At 36.7% G+C, this 24,173-nt stretch overlaps 2 protein-coding genes across 5 annotated transcripts in view; both read left to right on the top strand.

Annotated features, from left to right (window-relative positions):
- The first annotated feature begins 318 nt into the window (after positions 1-318).
- LOC311280933 (P2Y purinoceptor 4-like) lies at positions 319-1,683 on the top strand. The gene has a single exon (XM_084393471.1). The coding sequence runs from the start codon at positions 450-452 to the stop codon at positions 1,581-1,583; it is 1,134 nt and encodes a 377-aa protein (XP_084249597.1). The 5' UTR covers positions 319-449; the 3' UTR covers positions 1,584-1,683.
- A 1,303-nt stretch (positions 1,684-2,986) lies between these two features.
- Positions 2,987-24,173, top strand: part of mapkbp1 (mitogen-activated protein kinase binding protein 1) — a 57,612-nt gene continuing 36,425 nt past the window's right edge. For all 4 annotated transcript variants that reach the window (XM_084393081.1, XM_084393083.1, XM_084393082.1 and 1 more), the window contains exons 1-2: positions 2,987-3,428; positions 7,260-7,351. In XM_084393081.1, the coding sequence (XP_084249207.1) occupies positions 3,315-3,428; positions 7,260-7,351 (206 nt within the window). In that variant the 5' untranslated portion in view covers positions 2,987-3,314. The remainder of the gene's footprint in view (positions 3,429-7,259; positions 7,352-24,173) is intronic.

Genomic DNA, 24,173 nt, shown 5'->3' on the forward strand with positions numbered 1-24,173 from the left:
TGATGCTTTTGGGAAACAGTCCAGGTTGATTGTCCAAAAACATACCTTGAAGAGACTGAAGCGTTTCATTTGACATTTGATACAGACTTTAGAGAATTACATAGTAATTATCAAGGTAATTGTAGGTTATTATCTACTAATGGTTTTTACCTTGCTCGCAAGTCCCAAGAGCAAATACCGATCTATTTCCAGGAGGAATCATGGTTGATATACAGCAGTCGACAAAGAGGTGTAATCAAACCTCTTTCAGCTGTGTCAAGGTAAGATCCATCCATTCTTTAATGTGCATTTTGTTTAACATGTTGTAAGAGATGAAACTGAAATAGTATTGATTTGAGTTCAGCATCCAGACCAAAATGGTGCTGGATAGTTAAGAATAATAAGTTACAATGGATAGGTAACTAATTTTGCCTCTTTCTTTTTAATGGAATATAGACTAAGCATAAGAAATGTTGGCAGTAAACAACTGGACACAGAACTGCACCAACTCCAATCATATGACTCTTCCTGTGGTTCTACACATAGACTGTCCCTCCAACCGCAAGTATGCCACCAACTTCATACCTTTTGTCTTTTACATGCTTTCAATCCTTGGAACAATTGGAAATCTCTGGAGCCTGTGGACTTGTCTGCGGCCATCCCATCCTTGGAGTATTGGCTCCATTGGTGTACTGAACTTAGCTTTGTGTGACCTTGCCTATTTGGCCTCTATGGGACCCTGGGCTGTCTACATTAGCTCTGACTACCACTGGAAAATTGGCCGTCAGCTCTGCATTGTGGTGAAAATCCTATACTTTGTCGGGTTGACGTCTAGTACCATGTTCATCTGCGCCATAAGCACTGACCGCTTCCTAGCAATCGTCTTCCCTCTGGAGTCCCGAATGATCCGCACCCCTCGGAACAGTGCACTGGTTTCGCTTCTTCTCTGGGCCATCACTGCCCTCTTGGTCTACTTCCGTTATCCTAACATTTTCTATTCGGTCAGGAAGGATGGCATCCATGTGTGTGGAGCGGTGGTGATCTCGAAGTTCAGGACCACTGAAGCAACCTACAATCTCATGTCCTACTACTCCATTCAGGTTTCTGTCCCACTGATCCTCATCATTCCTGCCTATGTGAAGATCATTTCCAGGATGAAGCAGTCAAGGCAGCAGTGGGGCCAAGGCAACATGCAAGGCCTGGACAAGACCATCTGGCTGATTGCTGTTTTCATTGCCAACTTCCTGGTGTGTTGGGTGCCAGGACAGCTGCTTTACATCATTGCCTGTATAATTTTCTTCACTTTGGATCACTGCAAAAATGCTTGCTGGGGTGCATGGGTGGTCAACCTGCTCTCTGAAGTCTCTCAAATACTGTACTGTCTCAATGCATGTCTTGATCCTTTAATTTTCCATATGCAGCGGGGACATGGTAAACTTCCTCCTATGGTGATGTTGGGAAACTGGGCTAGAAAGTTCTTACAGGTAGGTAAGAAACGAGATTTGGGAGGGCCTTCAGATGAACCTACCAGTGTGATCCAACTTCATGGTGGTTCCAAAAACAGAACAGAAATAATGCAGAATAATAAAAACATTGAAAAATAATATTTTAAAGACCACCCACACATATCTAGTTGCACAATTGTGAGTTGATGCATTTAATGTCTTTAATATAACTTAATAAAACATTTTAATATAACTATAAATGTAAGTTTACATACGTTTTTTTCTCGCTGATGTAGTAAATAAAAGGTGTATGACGACTTTGTGGCAAAGCAAGGAAATAAACTATTTTATATTTGTGTCTGTCTGACTCCGTTTCAAATGAGTGATTCATCGAAATTGAATCGAAATCGAAATTGTTCTAAAGTTGGTCATATGTACTAGTCAGGTTGAGTTCACAGTTGAATGAAAAAAAACTAAAAAAACTAAAAGTAAATCCTATGGTAGGCTGCTACTTAGCATCACTAGATGGCAGACTTGGTGTGGAAAAAAAAAATAGGTATAGGCTACACAATAATTCAGTTCAACTTATACATGTTAACACTAACAAATTACCTTTAAGTTAACATTTGAGATTCAGTTGATGTTTATTTTTTTACAAAAATGTTTAGTTAATGAAGGGATAAATCGATTTTTAAACAGTTGCTTTTGTCATTCAATTTCTGCTATTTTCAGTATGAATGCCACATCAGGCTGAATTTGTTCTTCGTCATAAATCTCTATTTTCCGGCAATAAATACCCCTCCTAGTTCGCCATGCAGGGAGGTTTATGACATCCTTTTGTTGTCTTTTCTTCAGAGTACTTGGAAAATGTATATTACGAAGTTTCATGTCCATTGAAAGCTACATGGAATCACACATAATGCCATTCGGTCTAGACTGGAGAAATGCAATCATGCAGTGTTTACATTGGAACCATTGCTGTAAAATGCTAATCTGCCCTGTATGGTATTACCAGCAGGTAGTAGGTTACTGGTCAATTTGGTCTTGCACCAGCCTAAACCAGCTACCCATGTTCTAAAACGCAGTTATAATCTTAAACTGGATTTCCCATCTGGGGAAAATGACCATAATGCCATAATTCTCTGTTTTACTATTTGTCCTATTATTTGCAGACATCAAAATAAACACTTTGCCTTAAGTAAACGAATTGTCTACACCTTAGGGAAACACTGCAGTGTCACACAACCGCCCGTATTTAAGCAGTATTATCAGCCTATAGTAATGCCATGCGTAACAATGTATACTATGGCTAAGGCTATCTTAATATTAATTAGGTCAAGCACTCGTTAATTCGTAACCTTCCCGGGATTTCAAGGCTCGTCATCTCATTAATATTCAGAAGTCAAGCATCCCCCATAGCAGAAGTCGTTAATTGGCCAGTTGCGTAGCGTCCGCCTCCCGTCGTCAGCGTTTCAGCCAATCATAAAACTGACAGAACAAACTCGCATTCTATAATTAATATTCATGAGCCTGGCCTTTACAGTAGTAGAATTTGTAAATACACACACTGTACCGGTGAAGGTATCACGGCTGGAGGTGATTCGCGGAGCTTTCAGACCGTCAAACTGCTGACTCTAGACACGAAACATGGTCCATTTTAACAAATGGACGTTAAAGAGGAGCGCGTCTCTCACCGGCAGGACAACCACACTGGATTTATCGCGATGACGGTTCCGGTGGATTGGTTTAGTATTATGAAATAAAAGGCTATGATCAGACCATGGCTTACTTTAAACGCGTATCGTTTAATTGATCATCAGCTGTGACTGTAGAGCGAAGGGCTTCCGCTTGTTTGTTGGAAACGTTGATTCAAGAGCACACCAAATCAAGATGACAGTGGAAAATACAACTATCAAAAGTCGGCTGAAAAATCTGCTCCGGTCGCCTTCCATCAAATTGAGAAGAAGTAAAGCTGGGATCAACAAAGAGAATCTCAGTAATAAGGTAACGTTAACGTTACAGTGCATTTACTGTATGACACGAAGCATGTGTGGAATCTGTATCTGCAGTTGCCTGTAAATGTATCATATCATGTATCGCTGTGATTTTCTGCAGTTTGATGCAAGGCGACACTAACATGTCAGATTTTTTCCAGGGTTTGTTATGTAAACTTTACAAAGGCATACTGTGGCTCTGTCAGTACAATGCAACAGTAAGAAGGCTGTAAAATGCACTGACCTATATTTGCCAGATGTCACAAATCATTTCAATCCCTGGTAAACTCATGCTGGGAAAATATAATGCACAATAATATATTATAATAAATTGCACTAAATCAATTTAAAGCATTGGCAATATTGCACAAACGTGCATTAGGATATTAATCATTCCGATTTTAAACAGTCAGTTTATAATATAGCCTAATATTTGGTGCTTTTTTCAGTTTTTTAAATAATTATATTATATAATAATGTCTTTGTTTCAAACAAAACACTTGTATGTATGTATGCATCTCTTACATACAAGTTTGGAATGCATAAGATACATTTCTGATTCGTTTAGCATTCATCCTTATTTAGAGCAGTATTGATATTTGTGGCCTGTGTAGTTCTGCTGTAAATCTGTTGCTCTTGTTATTGTAACTGTAACTATTTTTTGAATCACAGCAATCATCCCTGACTGTTGCATTCCATTCAGATTGCCTGTTTACTGCTGCAGACCCTTGGGTGACTGACTGTACTTCCCTTTCGTACACAGGAGTCCCTGTGACTGTGTGATTGTTGAGACCGTTTTGCAACTGAGATGAATGCCTTAAATAACTCTGAGACCTAAGCTGCATATGATTTGTTGCTCATAAATTACACACTGTTGTTCGCACTACCACATGTTCAGTAACCAAATCCATATCTATATGGAATGTTCCACTAGTCTGTATTTTGGTGTTCATAGTGTTGTCTGAGGTAGTATTATTGCTCAACTTTAGAGTTATGCCCATAACTAACATATTAAACTTCACTGTTTGTGCTACAGAATTGAACGATACCTCAGACTGTGTGGTTTGTGGAGGAGATTTTACCTCCTCTTAAAAAAAAAATCGCATACTCTTACAATGGAGACACCCATGGCTTATTGTAGGACCAGAATATAAGAAGCAATTTGAAACATTTATGTTACTGAATGTTTGCAAAGCACTGCAATATTATAAAGACTAGTTTAATATTGCATTGATCAAAGACATCTTTTTGCAAATAATGGGCCCCAACTACATCCATTTCATGCATTAAACATGCAATTCATCATTAAAAAAAAAAAAGCACAATTGTGGTACTATCAGAGTGTGTGATTATCACTGCTCCAGAGACAATATCTTGTACATGCTACCATTTAAGTGTTATGCAAAAGACTCTGTCAAGGTGCCTTTGTTCTGTATAAAAGAGCAGATGTCTCTCTCTCTCTCTCTGCCTAAAGCAGTTGAGGAATCTCTGGTGTCAGAGGAATCTCTGGAGCCAAACAAAGAGATCTGAGCTTTTTGTAAGACCATCAGTTCAGCTCTTACACTGGGTTCGGTTTTCTAAGGTTTACACGCTGCATCGAAATCAAAGCCATTCCTCCAGGTGCTGTGCAGTTCATTGACTCCTGGCTCAAGGTCTTTGCCTTTCTCTGAGGATTCGACATACAGCGATTGCAAAAAAAAAAAGTTTCTGGAAAAGTGCATGATACAGCCGTTGCTCCAGAAATTCCCATGAGAGATGCTGAATGAGGAATGGCTTAAAAACCGCATGCATTTGAAAATAGTTATTTTTCTGTTGTTCCAGCACTCTAGGCACTAATATACAGTGGATATATAGAGGTCTGTCAAAACATCTTTGGAAAGATGATAAATCAAAGCAGCAACCTCAATTACAGTGCTTTGTATATCGGCATGTTCAGCACAAATTGTGGTTGTACATTGGGGCAACGTTCAGCTTACAGTAGGATAATAAATGTATACGTAGCATCTTCAGCTTTGGCTTGTAGACTTTTTGAAACCTGCATTTTTGAAGGATAAAACTGCAATAAATGGAAAGACAGCCCATATAGTGGTGAAATGGTCTAAGATGGCAGAATTAGAGGAGACTACTTCATAAACCAGGTGTTGCTCCTCTCATTTCTCCATTGACCTGTACTTAAAGTGGCATGTGATTGATGTGAGAGAGTGTTCTCTGCTGGGATGTGACCATGCTTGCTTTGAAGAGGTGGTCTGGAAGAGGTTTTAATGCATTGAATAAAGGTTTCAGATGTTGAACAGACAGGTGCAGATGTTCAGTAAGCGAATTTATATATTACACCTAGTGCATGTGCATACCTTTATTTTTGTTAGAATGACACTATTATGTGTTCATCCTGTACAGATGTTATGCAATCTTTAGTTATAAAACAACAACTTTGTGTAATTGCAGGCCGTTTCACCAAATTTTGGCATTTTAAGCATGTTATTATCAGTGCGTATGCAGTTGTAATGGACGCTGTAATGGAAATGCTATTGAAACGATACATGGCCTGTTTACTGTTTGTAGATTTGTGAATTTTATATTTGAATTTGTTGTTTTGCCTCAATCAATGTTTTGCCTTGAGTTTATGTAGTTCATATATAAGGGATATTCACCCAAAAATGAAAATTCTGTCATTATTTACTCACCACCAAGTTCTTCCAAACCTGTATGAATTTCTTTCTTCTGTTGAACACAAGAGAAGATATTGTGAAGAATGTGTTTAGCAGAAGAAAGACATTCACACAGGTTTGGAACAACTTGGTGGTGAGTAAATGATGACAGAATTTTCATTTTTGGGTGAACTGTCCCTTTAACAAAAGTCTAATGGAAAATTTCTAGCTCATAATTTTGTTTTTTTTAAGATGACAACACCACTTTGGGGCAATAATTAGTAGACTCATTCTGTACGCATTTAAAGTCTCTACCGTTCTTTAAACAAAGTCTTGCATTTTGAAACAATTTGAATAAGTGGTCAAGTAAATTTGTTGCTGTAATTTTCCAACTAATCTTTTACTGGCTAAATAGATATGATGTCTATAGTATAATCACATCATTTATTTGCAGTCAGTCATTGACTCTGAATGTTGTTGTAATCTAATTATGGAAAAGTTATGTAATTTTAACTGACATTTTGCTTAAACCAGAATTGAGTTTGTCTTGCAATTTTTGGTGTCATCATATATTTGTGATTTGTCCTTTGTTTAGATGTTCAATTTAGTAAAATTTTTATATAGCGTAGGGCCGTAGGCTATAGTTCATCATTCAAATAATGATATAAAATAATGATAGAATTTTATTCAACACAATGGCGATTCGTAGCTATTTTATGTTTTGGCGAATTGATGGCTAATTTGTTTGAATTTGTACTTTCATTCGTGTGTTTAGTGGTGGGGTTAGGGGAACTTCATGCTTAATTTTTTTATAATAATAATACATTTTCGTACGTTGTTTAGACAATTTTCTGTTAGTAAAACCGCATGTTAGTTTCTGTTAGTATTTCTCTTTTCTTTTTAACATTCTGTCAAGGGTCTGATGAAAAATAGCCTTTTTGTTTAATTCTGTCACATTTGCATCTGTTTATTAATGTCCCTGTAAACAAATAAAGTAAAGTACAACTCGCATGATAAGAATTCATATGAAATCGCCACCTCGTAAAATAGTTACGGTTTCCCGTGAGATTGGGTTATTATTATTGGGTTATTATTTCACAATGCGTGACATTTAAATACTCCTTGTAACTTTAAGGATCTTGTAATGCACATCATAACTTTTGTTATTTCTCATTTTCCATATAATTCCACAGGTGACGTTGGAGAAAGTTCTGGGAATCACTTCCGCTGGGAGTCGTGCTTTGGCGTGTGATCCACACTCAGGACTGGTTGCCTACCCAGCCGGGTGAGTAACTCAGTTTTATACGATAGACGTTTTTTGCAGTTTTATGTGACGCACACTTAAAGAACAAGACTATGTGAATGTTGTCAATGGAATATTGATCTATGACTGTCTGTGAGTCAGATCTCACCTTGGAGGTAGTCACATAAAGTTGGTTCGATTTGTAGCACATTGCTAAAGACAGAGTCGTGTGAATATCTTCGTTCAAGAAGACAGATGGAGGATTTTCCTATTGGCGAACAAGAGACTACAGAGAGGAAAAGGAGAGAGATAACAGTCTGATAACAAATGAGTGTTCTCAGAGGGAAATTAGGTGTGGTACAAACAGGAAGTTCTGGATCTGAAAGAGGATTTTGAGGTTGTGCTTCAGACAGGGCCTATAACCTACTGAGGGCTAGTCTAGCATTTTACAGAAACAATTCAGCTCTCAAAACATCCTGTAGGTGCTCGGTTCTCTCTCCAAATTATGAATGCAGCTTGATTTTAGGATATTTTTGCCATCCAAATGGATTGAATTAGAGCAGTGGCCAAAAATAATTTCTTTGGCATTTTTTATTTATTTATCTTGTGCACCTGGCCTTGTGATTTACATTCTTCCACGTTCTTACAAGTGTTCCACTCACATTTTTTGTACCATAGAAATACAACAGTATTGTTTAAAAATACCTTGGAGCGTCATGTTAATGCCATGGTGTATGGATAAGGCTTATCATACAGTTATCTCTTGATATCATCACTGTACAGTTCTAGAGTATTTTTTGTAAAGTCATCAAAGGCAGAACACATTATCAAGACAATCTGATGAAACCGATATTAAACATTTTCTTTAGAAAGACTATTATTTATTTAACTTTTCACAGATTAAATGGAATGGATTACAGTTCCAAATCAGCAAAATAAGTGAGTGTTGTAAAATGCAGTTCGCTGTTGATAAACTGTGGGATGTGTTTGCTATTAGATAGTGTTATTAAAAGCTCATGAAGCAGCAAAAGAGATACTGTTTCCCAGCTGGCTTTCTGTGTGCGCACTCCGAGTCGGAGCCAAACGCGGATAAGCAAATGGGCTTCGGATACGCGCCTAAACGCGTACACAGAAAAATGTCAAAATGCCTTTTTGGAGAGTATTCATAAACACGATGGGTTATGTCTTAAAGGGATACTCCACTTTTTTTGGAAATAGGCTCATTTTACAACTCCCCCAGAGTTAAACAGTTGAGTTTTACCGTTTTCGAATCCATTCAGCCGATCTCCGGGTCTGGCGGTACCACTTTTAGCATAGCTTAGCATAGATCATTGAATCGAACAAGACCATTAGCATCTCTCTCAAAAAAATGACCAAAGAGTTTAGATATTTTTCCTATTTAAAACTTGACTCTTCTGTAGTTACATCGTGTACTAAGACCGACGGAAAATGTAAAGTTGCGATTTTCTAGGCTGATATGGCTAGGAACTATACTCTTATTCCTGCGTAATAATCAAGAAACTTTGCTGCCGTACCATGAGTGAAGCAGGCGTAATGATATGACGCAGCGCCTGAAAATAGGTCTAATAGGTTAGACAAACTTAGTCCCGGTCACGTTCGAAGTTACTGAGCTGGGGACTATTTTCAGGCACTGCGTCATATCATTACGCCTGCTGCACTCATGGTACGGCAGCAAAGTTTCTTGATTATTACGCAGGAATGATAGTATAGTTCCTAGCCATATCAGCCAAGAAAATCGCAACTTTTCATTTACCGTCGGTCTTAGTACACGATGTAACTACAGAAGAATCAAGTTTTAAATAAAACTCTTTGGTCATTTTTTTGAGAGAGATGCTAATGGTCTTGTCCGATTCAATGATCTATGCTAAGCTATGCTAAAAGTAGTACCGCCAGACCCGGAGTTCGGCTGAATGGATTCGAAAACGGTAAAACTCAACTGTTTAACTCTGGGGGAGTTGTAAAATGAGCCTATTTCCAAAAAAAAGTGGAGTATCCCTTTAAGTAAACGTACACAGTTGAGGAAGAAACACGTGTGTAACAATATATTGGATCCATGCATAGCTTTTAAAGTGACAGCAGCATAATATTCCTGCTGCAGTCTGTCGTTAATGTTAATCAAACAACAATTGAAGATCATTTACTGATCTTGACTGAATAACTTAGCTTTAATAAGGATTAATCAATATTTGATGTGTACAGTAAGACTATGCAGTGTTATTTCACATTTGATTATTCATTTTTTGTTGTTGTAGGCTATTACTTATGTGATTACCACTGTTCCTGATTACCTACATCTTCCTGAAAAACTTAAAGGGGCAGTCTGTAAGAATGACAGCTAGTGGTCGAAATAGGTACTGCAGTCCAAATTTAAAATATCGGAAATCGTTGTTTCCCCTAGTCCCCTCCTCCTCAGACTCGACACTCATGTGGGTCGCCAGTTTAAGGTTGAGCGCAATTTGTTGCCGAGTAGACTTACACACTATAAGTTGACAAGTTGATTTATCCGCGTTTTAATATACTCTCGTTATAGAGATTTTTAGATGATACTGAGGTAGGGGTGTGCGATATCACGATTTTTTTATCGTGGACGATTAAAATGTCTCCACGATCTGCTTTTGAAGAAATATCGTAGTATCGTGCATTCTATCAGTTGCAGTTCTGGTCCCTCTGTCTCAACATACTGTACAACGTGACATACATTCACATCAGATGTTAACGCAGAGGAACGGGACACTGCAGTTCACAAAAGTTCATTATTTGCATGTGCTTTAAAGCCTTGCCGGTTAAACATGTCATTCACGTGCTGATGCGCTGTTCTAACGTGCGCTTTTCTGAGCGCGTACACCATAAGCGCACAGGCACTAAAAGCCTATCTAACAGCGCCTGATTACTGGACTAAGTCATCTTTCGAGTCTTATTGCGATAATACAGTCAAATACACACAAGGTTTACAAACAAAGTTGGTTATGTCTAAAGTGAAAGCAAACAGAGAAAAATGAGAGAAAATCTGCTTGTCAAATGAGTGTATATTAGACGCGTCGCGTGCAGGTCTTAAAGAGACAGTAGCCTAATAGTAAACATGCTGTCGCTTGTCCTTAATGGGATAGTTCACCCAAAAATTAAAATTCTGTCATAATTTACTCACTCTAATGTTGTTCCAAACCTGTATTAATTTCTTTCTTGTGCTGAACACAAAAGAAGATATTTTGAAGAATGTGGCTAACCAAACAGTTGCTGGTCCCCATTGACTTCCATAGTAGGAAAGAAATATACTATGGAAGTCACTGAGGTACATCAACTGTTTGGTTACCCACATTCTTCCAAATAACTTTTATTTTCAACAGAAGAAAGAAACTTATTCGGGTTTAAAACAACTTGAGAGAGTAAATGATGAATTTTAGGTTTTGGGAGAACTATCCCTTTAATGTTAAAACAACAAAACACAAAGAGGAAATCACTCACTGCTCTTGACTGAGAACTTTAATAGTAGCTTTAATAAGAATGTTGCGTTTTATTTTCATATTTGTTGATTGAATTACTTTCTTTAATGCTACTGCGCTATGCAGTTTTGGCAGTTTCGCTTTTTGCTCGCGGGTTTCTCTATAGAGCTCCCCCTACAGCTTCGGAAGAGAAGTTGCCCAAAGTTGCAAGGGTGTTTTTTCCGCTCACAGGCGCTAGAGGGAAGTGAGACGGCCATCATTCAACCCGGAAAAAAAGTCATATAACCATTCCAATGACTCCGAAGCTGTTCAGTTCAAGTAAATTAAGCTAAAAAACAAAAACTGCATAGTTCCCCTTTAAATACACTTACTGTAGCTGAAAAAAATAAAGCACTGTTTATTTCATTTGTATAGTAAGTTGTGTATGTGTAATGTGTAACTTTGTTCTTAATTTTTTTATAACAAAGAAAATAATGACAAAGATTGTAATCTTCGCCACTTTGGCCAAATGTCTGCCATTCTTTTTTTATATATATATTTTGTTACCTAATGCTTTGTTTTTAAAATAGGGACATTAGTTTGGCTGTAATGCTCAGTCACTTGCAAAATAGTAAAACCAACATGGAAAAAGAATTGTGATAAAATCATGAATCGTGAATTTCCTGAAAAAGATCGTGATATGATATTTTTTCCATTTAGCCCATCTATATACCGAGGCTTTTTAGGTTGTGTGGAATCTGCAATCTCTGACCCAGTTTGTTTGCTGGCTGCAATACGCTGTTTCCTGCTAACTGGCATCCCGGGGTGTCGAAATACTATTAGGTGAACTGGCCAGTGGGCGAGATCACACAGACCAAAACAAAACCCGACTGACAACACGGAACGTGTAAAATAACTGGCTGTAGAAGAGTATGTGAACTTAGCATGTTTCCTAAATATCTGCAAACATATTATGGTATTTTTATGCTTTAGTAGAGTGAAAAAGTTCCATACAGCACCTTTAAAACACTGTTTATTTAATTTATACTTTTGATCTGTTGTATTTATTTGTCAGTTTTGTTTGCAATTAGTTTCTTTGTTCTTATTGTATTGCTGACTGGTCTTATGTATTTATTTTGAGGACCTGTTTCTTACTAAAATTAACCTAGCATTAGTTTTTGCTAAAGTATCGATAATTGTGAAATTTCACTGACATTTAAAATTACTCATATCTTGAAATAAGACTTTGATCTACCTATAATCGTGATTATGATTTTTGCCATAATCGAGAAGCCCTAGTTCCAAAGCGTTACTCTACCAAGCTTTAGTCAGTGGTACTCCAGCAATGCTGCCTATGTATAGTATATAAAGAAGAAAAACCTTCCTCTTCCATCACATGGTGCTTGTAATCTGATTAACTCGTTAAGCTCTAGTGCTCTGAACTAAATTCCTAACTCTGTTACAATAACTTGTCACTCTTCTAATGGGGAGGAAAAGTTTGGAAATTAAGTAATCAATATACCGTATATGTGCATACATACACTAGTAAGATTTTATATTATGAAAGAATGTAAAATCAAAAGTGATAAAAAGTGATTTTTATTCTCAAACTTTTTATTCATCAAAGACTCCTGGAAAACATACATCACGGTTTCCACAAAAATGAGCTGTACAACTGTTTTCAACATTGATGATAATATTAAGATTTTTTTTCCAGAGCACCAAATCAGTAGCTTGGAAATCCAGACCTAAATCTGAAAGATTAATGGTCTGGCGTCGACTAATGAAAATCAGCCAGCTTGAGGGGCGGCACCAAGCATGCATTTGAAAATCTCACTGCACGCAATTGGATAACACTACGACCAATCACAACAATAAACCCCATATGCTACGCTTAGCTACCAGCGGAGCTAACTGGTAGATTATACTCTTACCGTATCCGGTCAGCAAAACAGGAAAAACGTCCTTCTTGCAAAGGAACGATTCGAGCGGCGTCTTCTGTTCCTGTTTTAGATAAAAAGCCAAGTCTAACTCGTTCATTGTAGCGGCCAAAGCCGTTTCAAACAACTGGTATTCATCCATAGTCATCTTGCAATGTTTACTAATGACTTCGTCGTCACAGCGCTGTCGTCATCTGTTTAGCTCGCCTCTGGCCCGCCTATATCAGATAACCCGATGTGATTGGTGCAGCTCAGATCGAGGGGCATATTTAATGAGCATCATTACTAGACACCAGAGTAAACTCGCTGAGCAAATTCAACTTGTGCTCTCGCAAGAACTCTGGATTACCAGGGTACCAAATCAGCATATTAGAATAATAAAATAAATACAAAATTCTTACAGATCCCAAACTTTTGACCAGTAGTATATATTTATAATACCAATATTTATAAATATGTGTGGCAGTAGTGATTGATTCACTTAGTAGCTAGAACACCACAATCAATTGTTTTCTTCATAGATTGTTGTGTTTAAATCACTTCATAGAGTGTCTTAGTCTGCCCAGGAACAGGAACATGTATTAAGAACGGTAATACTGTTCATTTTGATTTCATATTTTGCCTCTCGAGCTTTGTTTGGTGGCCAACCCTAGAATTTTCCATCTCCTTATTGGAAAACAAGGCTGTCAGGGATAGAAGTGCAATCCATTCAATATGATTGTGTTGATCGCTCTGCTGATGAAACATAAAAAAATGCATGTTTAAAAAAAAAAAACCATGGCTTATGAAAAATTAGACGTGACCTGGCTAGAACCTTAAGACAGTGTGTGACATATTGAACAAACTGTACTGCTATCTGCAATCCGTTGACTGCAGTATAGGAAACTAGGAGCGCTCTTCTTATTTTTAAGGCTCACACAGCTCCCATAGCAAACTCCACCCTATGCTAGGTCAGCAGTTTGATTTGAGCCAAGCGAGCATTTGGTGCAGATGTCTTGGCTTGCTATAGGTTGGAAAATTAGCGCAGGCTTATGCAGCTGTCACAGATAAACAGACCCCACATGTATATTAGATACCAAGCTGGTTCTCTAGGAGGGACATGAAATGCTTTTTTATTGTGTGAAGACTGTGCCGTTGCTGGAAACAAATGTGATGTTATCCGAGGTTGAGTTTTATGGTGCTGTAGTTCAGTCGAGTGCGTGTGCACATAAGTAGCTCCTGTAAATAAAATGTAACCAAGTCTGCATTGTTAGTTACAGTCCTTCACAAACTGTCAGCAGCAGATATTCCCCAGGGGTGTGTTGTTCTGATTTAACCATGACCTCGAATGTCATCTGCCTATAAGGTGGTCAAAGTGCATTTAATAAAGCATCTGAGATTATTAATATTAGAGTGACTCGATGGTGAAATTTGAATGTATTTTCAGGTCTGAAAGAGCAGTTAACTCCATCTGGACTCTCTACCATATTAATTAAAGATGAAGGTTTCTTCAGGGAGCTGTCCTGGTTTCATGAATCTTACCTAAATGAGCACATTTGTCCAAGGACTAGTTTGTTAAGAATATTTTGGTTCCATCTGAATGATCTCGGGATATTCACACTGCTGGTAATATGCAGATTTTTATTTTTATTTTTAACAAATGTTGGAAACTTACTGGCCAGTATGATATAAGATTTGGGTCACTTGTGCAGAACCATATTTGGTGCCAATAAGTTTGGTTATTTATTAATGCCATGATTGCCATCAGGGGTGAATTTAATTTAATAACAATTTTTATTATATAATATTATGAATATTTGTTTCTCTCTTGTTGGGAATGGACCACTCGTCAGTGATTTGTTTTGCTATGAATGTTGGGTTTCCATGTTTTATGGGGACTTTCTAATGATAGACAATATTTTATTCATACTGTACAAACTGTATATCCTATCCCCTAACCCTACCCCTACCCCTAAACCTATCCATCACAGAAAACTTTCTGCATTTTTACATTTTCAACGACAAAAAAAATCACTTAGTGTGATTTATAAGCCATTTCCCCCACATTTCCCCAAAATTTCCCCACAAGGACAAGGATTTTGGATATTGCCAGCTTTTTTTTCCAACATTTTGTCCCCATAATGTAGGGTTTACCTGGACTACACACATGTCTGGTTTGCTTTCTTTGTGGGGACTCTCCATAGACATAGGCTAATGGTTTTTTATACTGTACAACCTGTATATTCTGTCCCCTTACACTAACCCGACCCCTAAACCTACCCATCACACAAAACTTTCTGCATTTTTGCATTCCCACAAAAACTTATTATGATAAGCTTGTTTCCTCATGGGGACCTCAATTTAGGTCCCCACAGTGACACGTCCCCATGAGTCAGTGTGCATTCGGGTTGAAGTCCCCATCGGGATAGAAAAACAAAACACACGCACACACATGTACACACACACACATTTAGAGAATCATTCCATGAGCCTATTTAAACACACTGTCATGATTCTTACAATGTTTTTACTCTTTGTCTTGAAGCGAAATGCTGCAAAACTCCATATTAGGTATTGTTGAACAGTAATGTCAGTGTTATTCTGAGGGGTGAGTTGTGTATGTGTGCTTCAGGATGGACTCTTCCACAAAACCAGGAAAAACAGGAAAAACCAGAAGCAGACAATGCAAGCTAACTGACACGTCTTTTTCATTTCTCAACATTTTTCTTGGAGATCCAGAGGAAGTTATGCTTGCACCTGTTGTGTTTTACCACAAGTTGAAGTCTCTCAGTATAGGTTTAAATACTGTGTAATCACAGGCACAACCAAAAAAACAAACAAATGAGATTAGAATCATGTTTATGTATGGAACACACGTACTGAAGTAAACTGATCAATTTATTGCAAATCTTACAAGGTCATTTATAATAATAGTTCACCCTGGGCCAAGTTATCCATTTCTGCAGGCAGGAACTTCAGCGAACTGTATTTGAGTGTTTGAATGATGAATGAGTTCTGGTGTAATGCGGCGGTCACTGTAGAATAGATATGAGCATAATGAATAAACGGCCTTCTGTGTTAATCATAGATGCATGAAAATGTGTGTCATAGTCTCTCGCCCTTGTGCTCTGCGGTAAAGTGGGTCAGTAGAGCTGAACGGACCAACGCGATGAGGGGAAACGAAAGAAAAGAGGATGACGGATGCAAGGAAGGAAGGAAGGGGTGACATGGGCTGAGTGAAAAAATAAAGGAACGTTTTAAGAGAAGAGGTTAGTTTAGCAGCGTTGCTGTGGTGTGTGTGGTCGTTCTCTCTGCTGCATTGCAGTATTCAGCGCTCGTGAGGCTCTCCGGCTCCACACACACTCTCTAATGACATCTCACACTCTGAGAGGAGAGCCGCAATCTAAAGACACCCCCGGGAATACAAAACAAGTAGAAGCCATTCGCGCTGGAGATAATGTTAGGATAGATTAAAAGTATCAGTTTTACTCTGAGTCTGCTGTCATGTACTTGAAAAAGCCTTTGTGGACAAACACGCTGTTGGCTACTTGTGAAAGTGTAAGTGAATGAGAACTGAATCCAGTCGAACTGAATTTTGATGTCACATTTTCTTTGCCATACTGCTGTAAGTCATTAGAGATCATATATTTGCATACAAATACAAGCATCACATGCAAAACACACAAAGTCAACGCATTCTCTCTCTAGCCATCAGTTTAACTCCCTTGAAGGTCACTGCGGAAAGGGAATGCTATACAAAAGTAAGCAGTTGAATCAGGGGTGCCCAATCCTGCTCCTGCCGATCGACTGTCCTGCTCAGTTCATCTCCAACCCTAATCAAACACACCTGAAGCAACCAATTAAGGTCTTCAGGATCACTTGAAAATTAAAGGCAGGTGTGTTTGATTGGGGTTGGAGATGAACTGTGCAGGACAGTCGATCGGCAGGAGCAGGATTGGGCACCCCTGAGTTGAATGATCGCTTTACTAATGGTCTCTTCCTCAAGGTTGTTAGTGATCATGGTCACTTTAATGAAGAAATGTTGCCATCTGTGACCCTAGAAGGTGATTTTTTTATTTTTTTTACCAACACTTATCTTCATGAGTTGTGAATTAAACTGGACATAAAAAAAGCTATATCTGATGTAAAAGGCTACCATAGCAAACTTAAAGGAACATTTAAATATACATATTGAAATTAATACTTTTATTCTGCAAGGATGTGTTGAATTGATAAAAAGAAATATTTTCTAACAATATAAATCTTTACTATTTTGAATAAATGCTGTTCTTTTTAACTTTTTATTCATCAGTGAATCCTGAAAAAAGTATCACAGGCTCCAAAAAAAAAAAGAAGATATTACCGGTAACTGTTTTGAACAGTGATAATAACTGAGTATAATATTAGAATTTTAGATTTCTGAGGGATTAATGATGCTCAAAATTCAGCTTTGCATCACAATAAATTATATTTTAAAGTATATTAAAATAGAAAACCATTATTTTAATAATATTTCACAATATCACTGTTTTTTTCTGTATTTTTGAAACATTTGAAACACAAAAACATAAAAAATAGTAACGTTTGTTTCCAAACTTTTAACCGGTACTTGTGTGTGTGTGTGTGTGTATGTATATAGATAGATAGATAGATAGATAGATAGATAGATAGATAGATAGATAGATAGATATAGATAGATATAGATATAGATAGATAGATAGATAGATAGATAGATAGATAGATAGATATAGATATATATATATATATAGATATAGAGATAGATATATAGATATATAGATATAGAGATAGATATATAGATATATAGATAGATATAGATATAGATATAGATAGATATAGATATAGATATAGATAGATAGATATATAGATATAGATAGATATAGATATAGATATAGATATATAGATAGATATAGATATAGATATATATATATAGATATAGATATAGATAGATATAGAGATATATAGATATAGATACACACGCACACACACGCACACACACACACACACACACACACACACACACACATATAATATTGCAATTCCATTGGGGACAATAGTGGCACAGGACAGATAATAGGAAGGTTGCCTGAGCACAGCGCAGCACCAGGTCGTCCCTTCAGTGCATAATCCTCTGCCATCTGAAAACGTGCTGACTGCTGGGCACAGACGCACAGGATTAGGGCGTCCTGGTCACCATCTGTCTGGAGCTGAGGAGCGAACAGGCCTGGATCAATGGGGAGGACCTGCTAATAGCCAGACTTACGGCTGGACTCAGGCTTGGAAAGCAATACTCCTGGAAGTCTTTGATTATGATGGGGAGTGATGTTGCGTGTGAGCCTCACCACCTGTCTCTGTTTTATCCCACTCGCCAGATGGAGCAGGACTACAACTGTCCTTATTTACTGGCCTCAACATTTGATCTGCCTCGTCTTGAACTCTCGTCTCTCTCACACACGCAGAGAGAGAGAGAGAGAGAGACGCACAATAAACTGTCTACATACAGAACAGTTGTGAAACCTGAGAGACCATAACACAAGCTGTTTAGGATCTAGTTATCTTTAGCCTCTGCTATACAACAGCTTTGACTTTGTTTGAAGATTTTTTTTCTGGAATGAGTGGACAATCTCTTTTTAAATCAGACTTGATGCTGTTCATAGTAATGCTGACTCAAATATTTAATCAGCACATGAGAACCTGTTGAACCTGTCTTTAAACTGGAATGATAGTTAGTAATGCTTCCTCTTCTTTATGGTTAGGAGTTCATTCAAATGTCTAACCTTAAGCATTAAACTTCATGTACTGTATCTTGTCTCATATTATGTTTTTTATTCTATTACTTTTCTAAATGATTAGACCATTTTTGCCCAACAAAATGGGTGGAAATGATTTATTTCATATCTAGAGACAAAGGGCCAGTTTTTACGAAGTATAACATTCTTCTTAACTCTTATTTTCTTCTTATATTCTAAGTTAAGAGGTTAAGAATAATTTGTATTCCAAAAAACTTCAGAATACTTTTTTTGTAATTATTATTTATTTGTATTTTTCAAAATCGTAAGAATTTTTTTATTTTTATTAAAGTTCTTAAAAATCATCGTAAATAACCTTTTAAACTAGGATAATTTTCGACTTGTCTTAAATCCTCAGAGATGAAATATGTTTAATGAATGTATTGAGTTGCAGCATTACAGCATAAAATTAGCTACACTGTAAAAAAATAATCCGTGATTTTTATGGTAAAAAAACTGCAGCTGTGGTTGCCAGAACTTTACCGTCAAAAATACGGTAGCAACGTTATTGGTTTTACAGACTTAACTTAAAATTTACAGTAATAAACCGTATTTTATTATCTGATATAATGTGAGTTTATCAACCTATTGAATATTAATATCTGTTTTGTACCATTGTAATGCACTGATAACCACCAATCACAGCAGTGATGAGAGTCACATGATCAATCAAAGCTCATCACAAGCAACTCTTCCACAAGAAAGTTAATATTAATATATAGAAGCTGCACAGTGTCATTCACACAAACATTAAACACCATCATGGTAACACATGAAATTTTTAAAATGCAATAAACATTTATTTAACAACAATAAATGTAACATAAAACCCTAATGTACATAACTGATTAGAAAAAACGAAGAAAACTATGAAGAAACATAGTTATTTCAACAAAAATACATCAAATGTGAAGTGTCACACAGGGAATTGTGGGAATGTCAATTTACGGTTTTTCACTGTAAATTATACAATTTACAATTAGTTGTTCTTTTTCACTTTCAAAATCTGTAAATTTACATTAAATGCATTTTTACAGTCTTTTACCGATCATTTTTTACAGTGTACATAGAATGAAATAAAATTAAAATTAAATATTATATATATAAAATTAATATTATGTGCATGAGTTCGACAAGAACCACCATACAATCATATAACACTAAAGTATTTCATTTTATACTTAAGAAAAAAATAAGATGCATGTTCTTTAGAAAATATTTGAGAAATTCTTAAGAATGTTTTAAGAATTTCACTTAGGAATATCCTTCTTAGAATCTATCTTAAGAATCTGGCCCTAGAATATCATAGAAATTGGAACTTGGACCAAAGTTAGCAACACCCTAGCAACGACCCAAAACACTCTAGCAACAGCCTAGCAACACACTAATAAACACACAGAACATCTTGAAAACAGTAAAGCAACACCCTAGCAACCACTTCAATACCCAAACATTGTGTTTGTGAGCTTTGCCTAATAAAGCACCACTTATCTCTTCAAAAAATGTAAAAATCTATTGTATAAGTTGTTGCTCTGTTGCAGTTTTAAATTACTTGACAGCAAGCTTTGAGTTTGAATATTGTCTAATTATTTTGGATATCCTTTTATAGTTTGCTTTTTAGATTAACAAGCTGCTACCAAAATGTAATGTTACTCTTTTGTGGAGTATGATATGGAGAACTTCATTATAGAGGGTTTTGGTGGCCTAACATCAGCAGTCATTTGTTCGATCCGTGCGCTTCTACACTCGACTTGGCTTATTCGATTCCCTGCTAGGTGAGATAATGAGCTGGATCAGCTTTTTCCGGGCTGCATGGAGCACACGATGGCACATGTGGGCCCTTCCAAGTGTCCCAATACATGCACACGCAAGAGACACGAGGATTGCTTGCTTGCATGTTTCTTACAGAATCTTATTACGGTTCATTTAAACTTTGTCAAGTGTGTATGTTTAAAATGAAAAAAATACAATGACATTTACATTGTGTGGAAAACTACAGATTTTCATAGAAATGTTTGTTTAGCTAAACTGCAGTGATGATCTACTGTTAATAATGTGGTGAGACAGTGAACATGTTGTGTGTGTGTTTATAGAGTAACATGAATCCTCTCATTGGCTCTGTGCATTGAATCTTTAGTCACACTTGAGTAGATAGCTGAGAGTTTGGGGCATTCTGTCCTCATTTCACCGGAGAGAAATGGCATTATTGTCCTGGTTCAACACTACTATGATTTTCCCAAAGCAGGCTCTTGGAAGGAGATGAGTCTGTGTTTAAATGTGTGCCAGTGGGATCTTGCATCACTCATAATAAAAATATGGACACACAAAAATTGTTTTTGTTTCAGTTGTTGTTGATTCTGGTGGTGACATTTTATCTAGATACTCATCGAGTAAAATGTGAGTCCTTTCAAAGATCTAGATTGTGATTGTTTTCTGGTTAAAGTACAGATAACCAGTTTTGGCTGACTGAGTGAACAAATGGATTAGTGTTTTAGTTAATGAAAACAAATTATTTTCTGGTATTTTATAGTTGTAATAAAGCTGAAATAAAGTTAAAATAAAATATAGATATTAGGTGAAAAACTTAAAAAAAAAAATGTATTACAATAATTACAACTAAAACTGAAATGAAAAATAAATAAAAAATATTTTAATAAAATTATAAAAATGACAAAAGTACATAAAATTACTTAAACTAAAATTAAAATTAAAATAGAATTAAAAAAAATACTAAATACACTGAGATTTCATAAAAGCTTTCGTTTATACCAGCTCAGACAATGATGTTTATCCTATATCATCTCATAACATAAGCACTGAATTATTTTTAGAGTTTCCCTTCTGATATCTGTAAAAACAGGCTGTGCTTTGGGTGCTTTTGTGGTTTATTTTTGAAAACAGAATCATGTCTCAAGACTTTTCAAGAGACAATTCAATGCCTTGGTGGTGTGTTGGCTGATTAAAGTCGATGTTCTCTCGTTAAGGTTCATTTGCTGGCTCGACTTATTGTAACCTTGTTGCTTTCCAAGACAAGTGTTGAGGAAAAACTTCTTGCCCTATTGGAAAAAAAAAAAAATTTGGAAGAAGTTGTGCTGTTGGCTTATTTATGTGACATTTAAGGAAGCTAAATATAAAATTGACCTCTGTAAATCAAAATAATTTATCAGCATGCAGCAAACTAATGGTTCAGAATTTCCATCCGTCCAAAGACTGTATAAACAAAACTCAAACAAAGCAGAATATACTGTTCAAAGATATCCCGTTTACACTTTGCAATTGAATTAGCTAGGATGATGTTACAATGAACAACATGTTAATGTTAATTCATAAATATTGTTCATTGGGTAACACTTTACATTGAGGATTCGTTTGTTAACATTGTTACAGCATTTATTAATCTTAGTCAATGCTCATTTCAACATTTACATCTTTGAATCAAATGTTTTGTCTGTTAACATTAGTTAATGAACTGTGAACAAAATATATGAATATGTTTCTAAGGATTCAGTCCTGTAACTTCTGTAGTTCTTCCCCTGAAGTGTACTTTGAAACAACTTGGTACTTCGTGATCACAGTTATGTTTCCCTGGCCTGCAGGTTGATAAAACCTGTGCAGAAACAGCCAATCGACTGTTTTGAAAAACTTTTGCCAATATTGAGGTCAACGAAATGTCTGAGTGTGGTTCGAGTGAATGGTGGGGTAGACACGTGTAAATACAAGGTCAGGAATATTTGCTGACTGTGCACTGATTCATATCAGCTTATCTTTGTAATGGGATGAGCCGCAGACGCTCTTACAACAGGCTTGCGCAGTCATTGATCCGAGCCCATTCAATCCCATAAGCAGTGTGGCTTATATATAGTGTAGGAGATCCATTAATGGTATTACTTGCCAACAGTGAAGGTCCGTTCGCCTGTCTCTGGCATCAGTGGTTTATGGAGACATGAGTAATGTGCTATTGAAGCATGAGCTCATCTGTTATGCCCCTCTCTTCTTAGACGTGCTCGTAAAGCACGGAGCGGGACGACAGGGAGGCTTTGACTTGACGGATTCCAAACGCGGCTCTTCTTGTGGTCGGGGGAGACTGAGTGCTTGTGTGGCTTTGTCTCTCTCCTCTCTGCTACTGACGTCAGAAGAAAGACTCTAGCAGTGCACTTGGATCTCTCTTTGTGTGTGTGTGTGTGTGTGTGTGTTTAAAATCGACCTATAGAGCTGGACCTCAGCCAGTGGAAGAGACCTTTACTCTGAAGATGTAGTTTCACCGCAGCAGACGTTTGAATATCTGTGTTAAACCTGGTCCGCTTTGCACATTAGTTTATTCGGTCTAAGAATCCCCCACTTCCCGAGAAACATGTGAAACTGTCTGCTGCATTTTTGTGTGTGACGTTTAGCATAGAATATATCTGAAATTGATGATGCCAACAAAGTTAATAAATATAAAATAATGAAATTCAAGTGGGTAAGAACTCTGTAATATGACTTTGACAAAACAAAGCAGAATACAGGTGTGATTGAGGATATCTCCTGTACTATATACCTGTACTTTCTACTAAGTATCTCAAATAAAACAATTGAAAATCTGTCATGTTCAATGTCATGAGCCTTAAAAATGTGTGTGTATTCAAAGAGCAGCGGCCCAGTCAAAATATGAATGGATCATAAACTACCAGAAAGAGCAGGGAGCCTGAACCTTGCACTTTTTATGAAGTTATTTGCAATTTTTTGCTTGTTTTTGTTTATTTGTTTATTTATTTCCCCTTAATTATGTAAATAAATTATATTCAATTATAAATTATATAAAATGTAATGTTTAATTATAATTTTATATTTAATTATAATTTATATATTTATATTATATATTATAATTTATTATTATTTTTTACTTTTTATTGCAATTAATGTGTCTGAAGGAGGTTGAAATGTCATTTGGGTGGTTGAGGAAATGCATGGCAGGGTGATTGTAGTTTTCTGAAAACTGGTTTAAGCATTTATTGTCTCTGCGTTCAGCGTTTTACCTTTAGTAGCCTATACGGGACTTCAGCGTTTTATTTATTTATTTCTTCTTCTTTTTTTTTTTTTTTTGTGGGAAGATTTGTGTCTTTGCAGTTTTTACTTATCCTTTGTCTGAGTGTACTACAGATCTGCAAATGGCTAGCAGAGACTTTATAAAAGTGTTTCTATTCCCCAGTATTCTGCAGTGGTGATTGACGAATTTCCTCTGGGTTCTGTTTGTCTCAATGCCTTCCCTTTCTGTCTGCAATACAGCAGGTCATTTCCCCCACCTGACATTGTCTCAGACAGTCTTTATAGGACCAACTCTACTGTACTTCCATTGAAAAGTTTTCAAAAGACTTGTTTGTTTTTCATTCTTAAAAAGGAATGTTCCTGTATTTGGGAGAAGAAAGACACTGAAGGACAAGCTCAAAACCCATACAACACAAAACCGTAAAAATCACACAAAGCAAGCACACTAAATACAGTACTAACTTACATATCAGATGGTAATACCATGGTACTTTGATATCATACTCCTACTGAATGTTTACCAGAAACATAAACCATGTTTTTTGCAATACATAGAACTCCAAGGTACTTCAAAGAATGCCATGGTACTATCATGGTAACTGCTGATAGTAACATGTTCCAACGTTTCAACCATACAACTTTGCGATGCTGTTTGCGAATGTTCGTTGGAACT

This window comes from Rutilus rutilus (genome assembly GCF_951802725.1).
Source record: "Rutilus rutilus genome assembly, chromosome: 21".
Taxonomy (NCBI): domain Eukaryota; kingdom Metazoa; phylum Chordata; class Actinopteri; order Cypriniformes; family Leuciscidae; genus Rutilus; species Rutilus rutilus.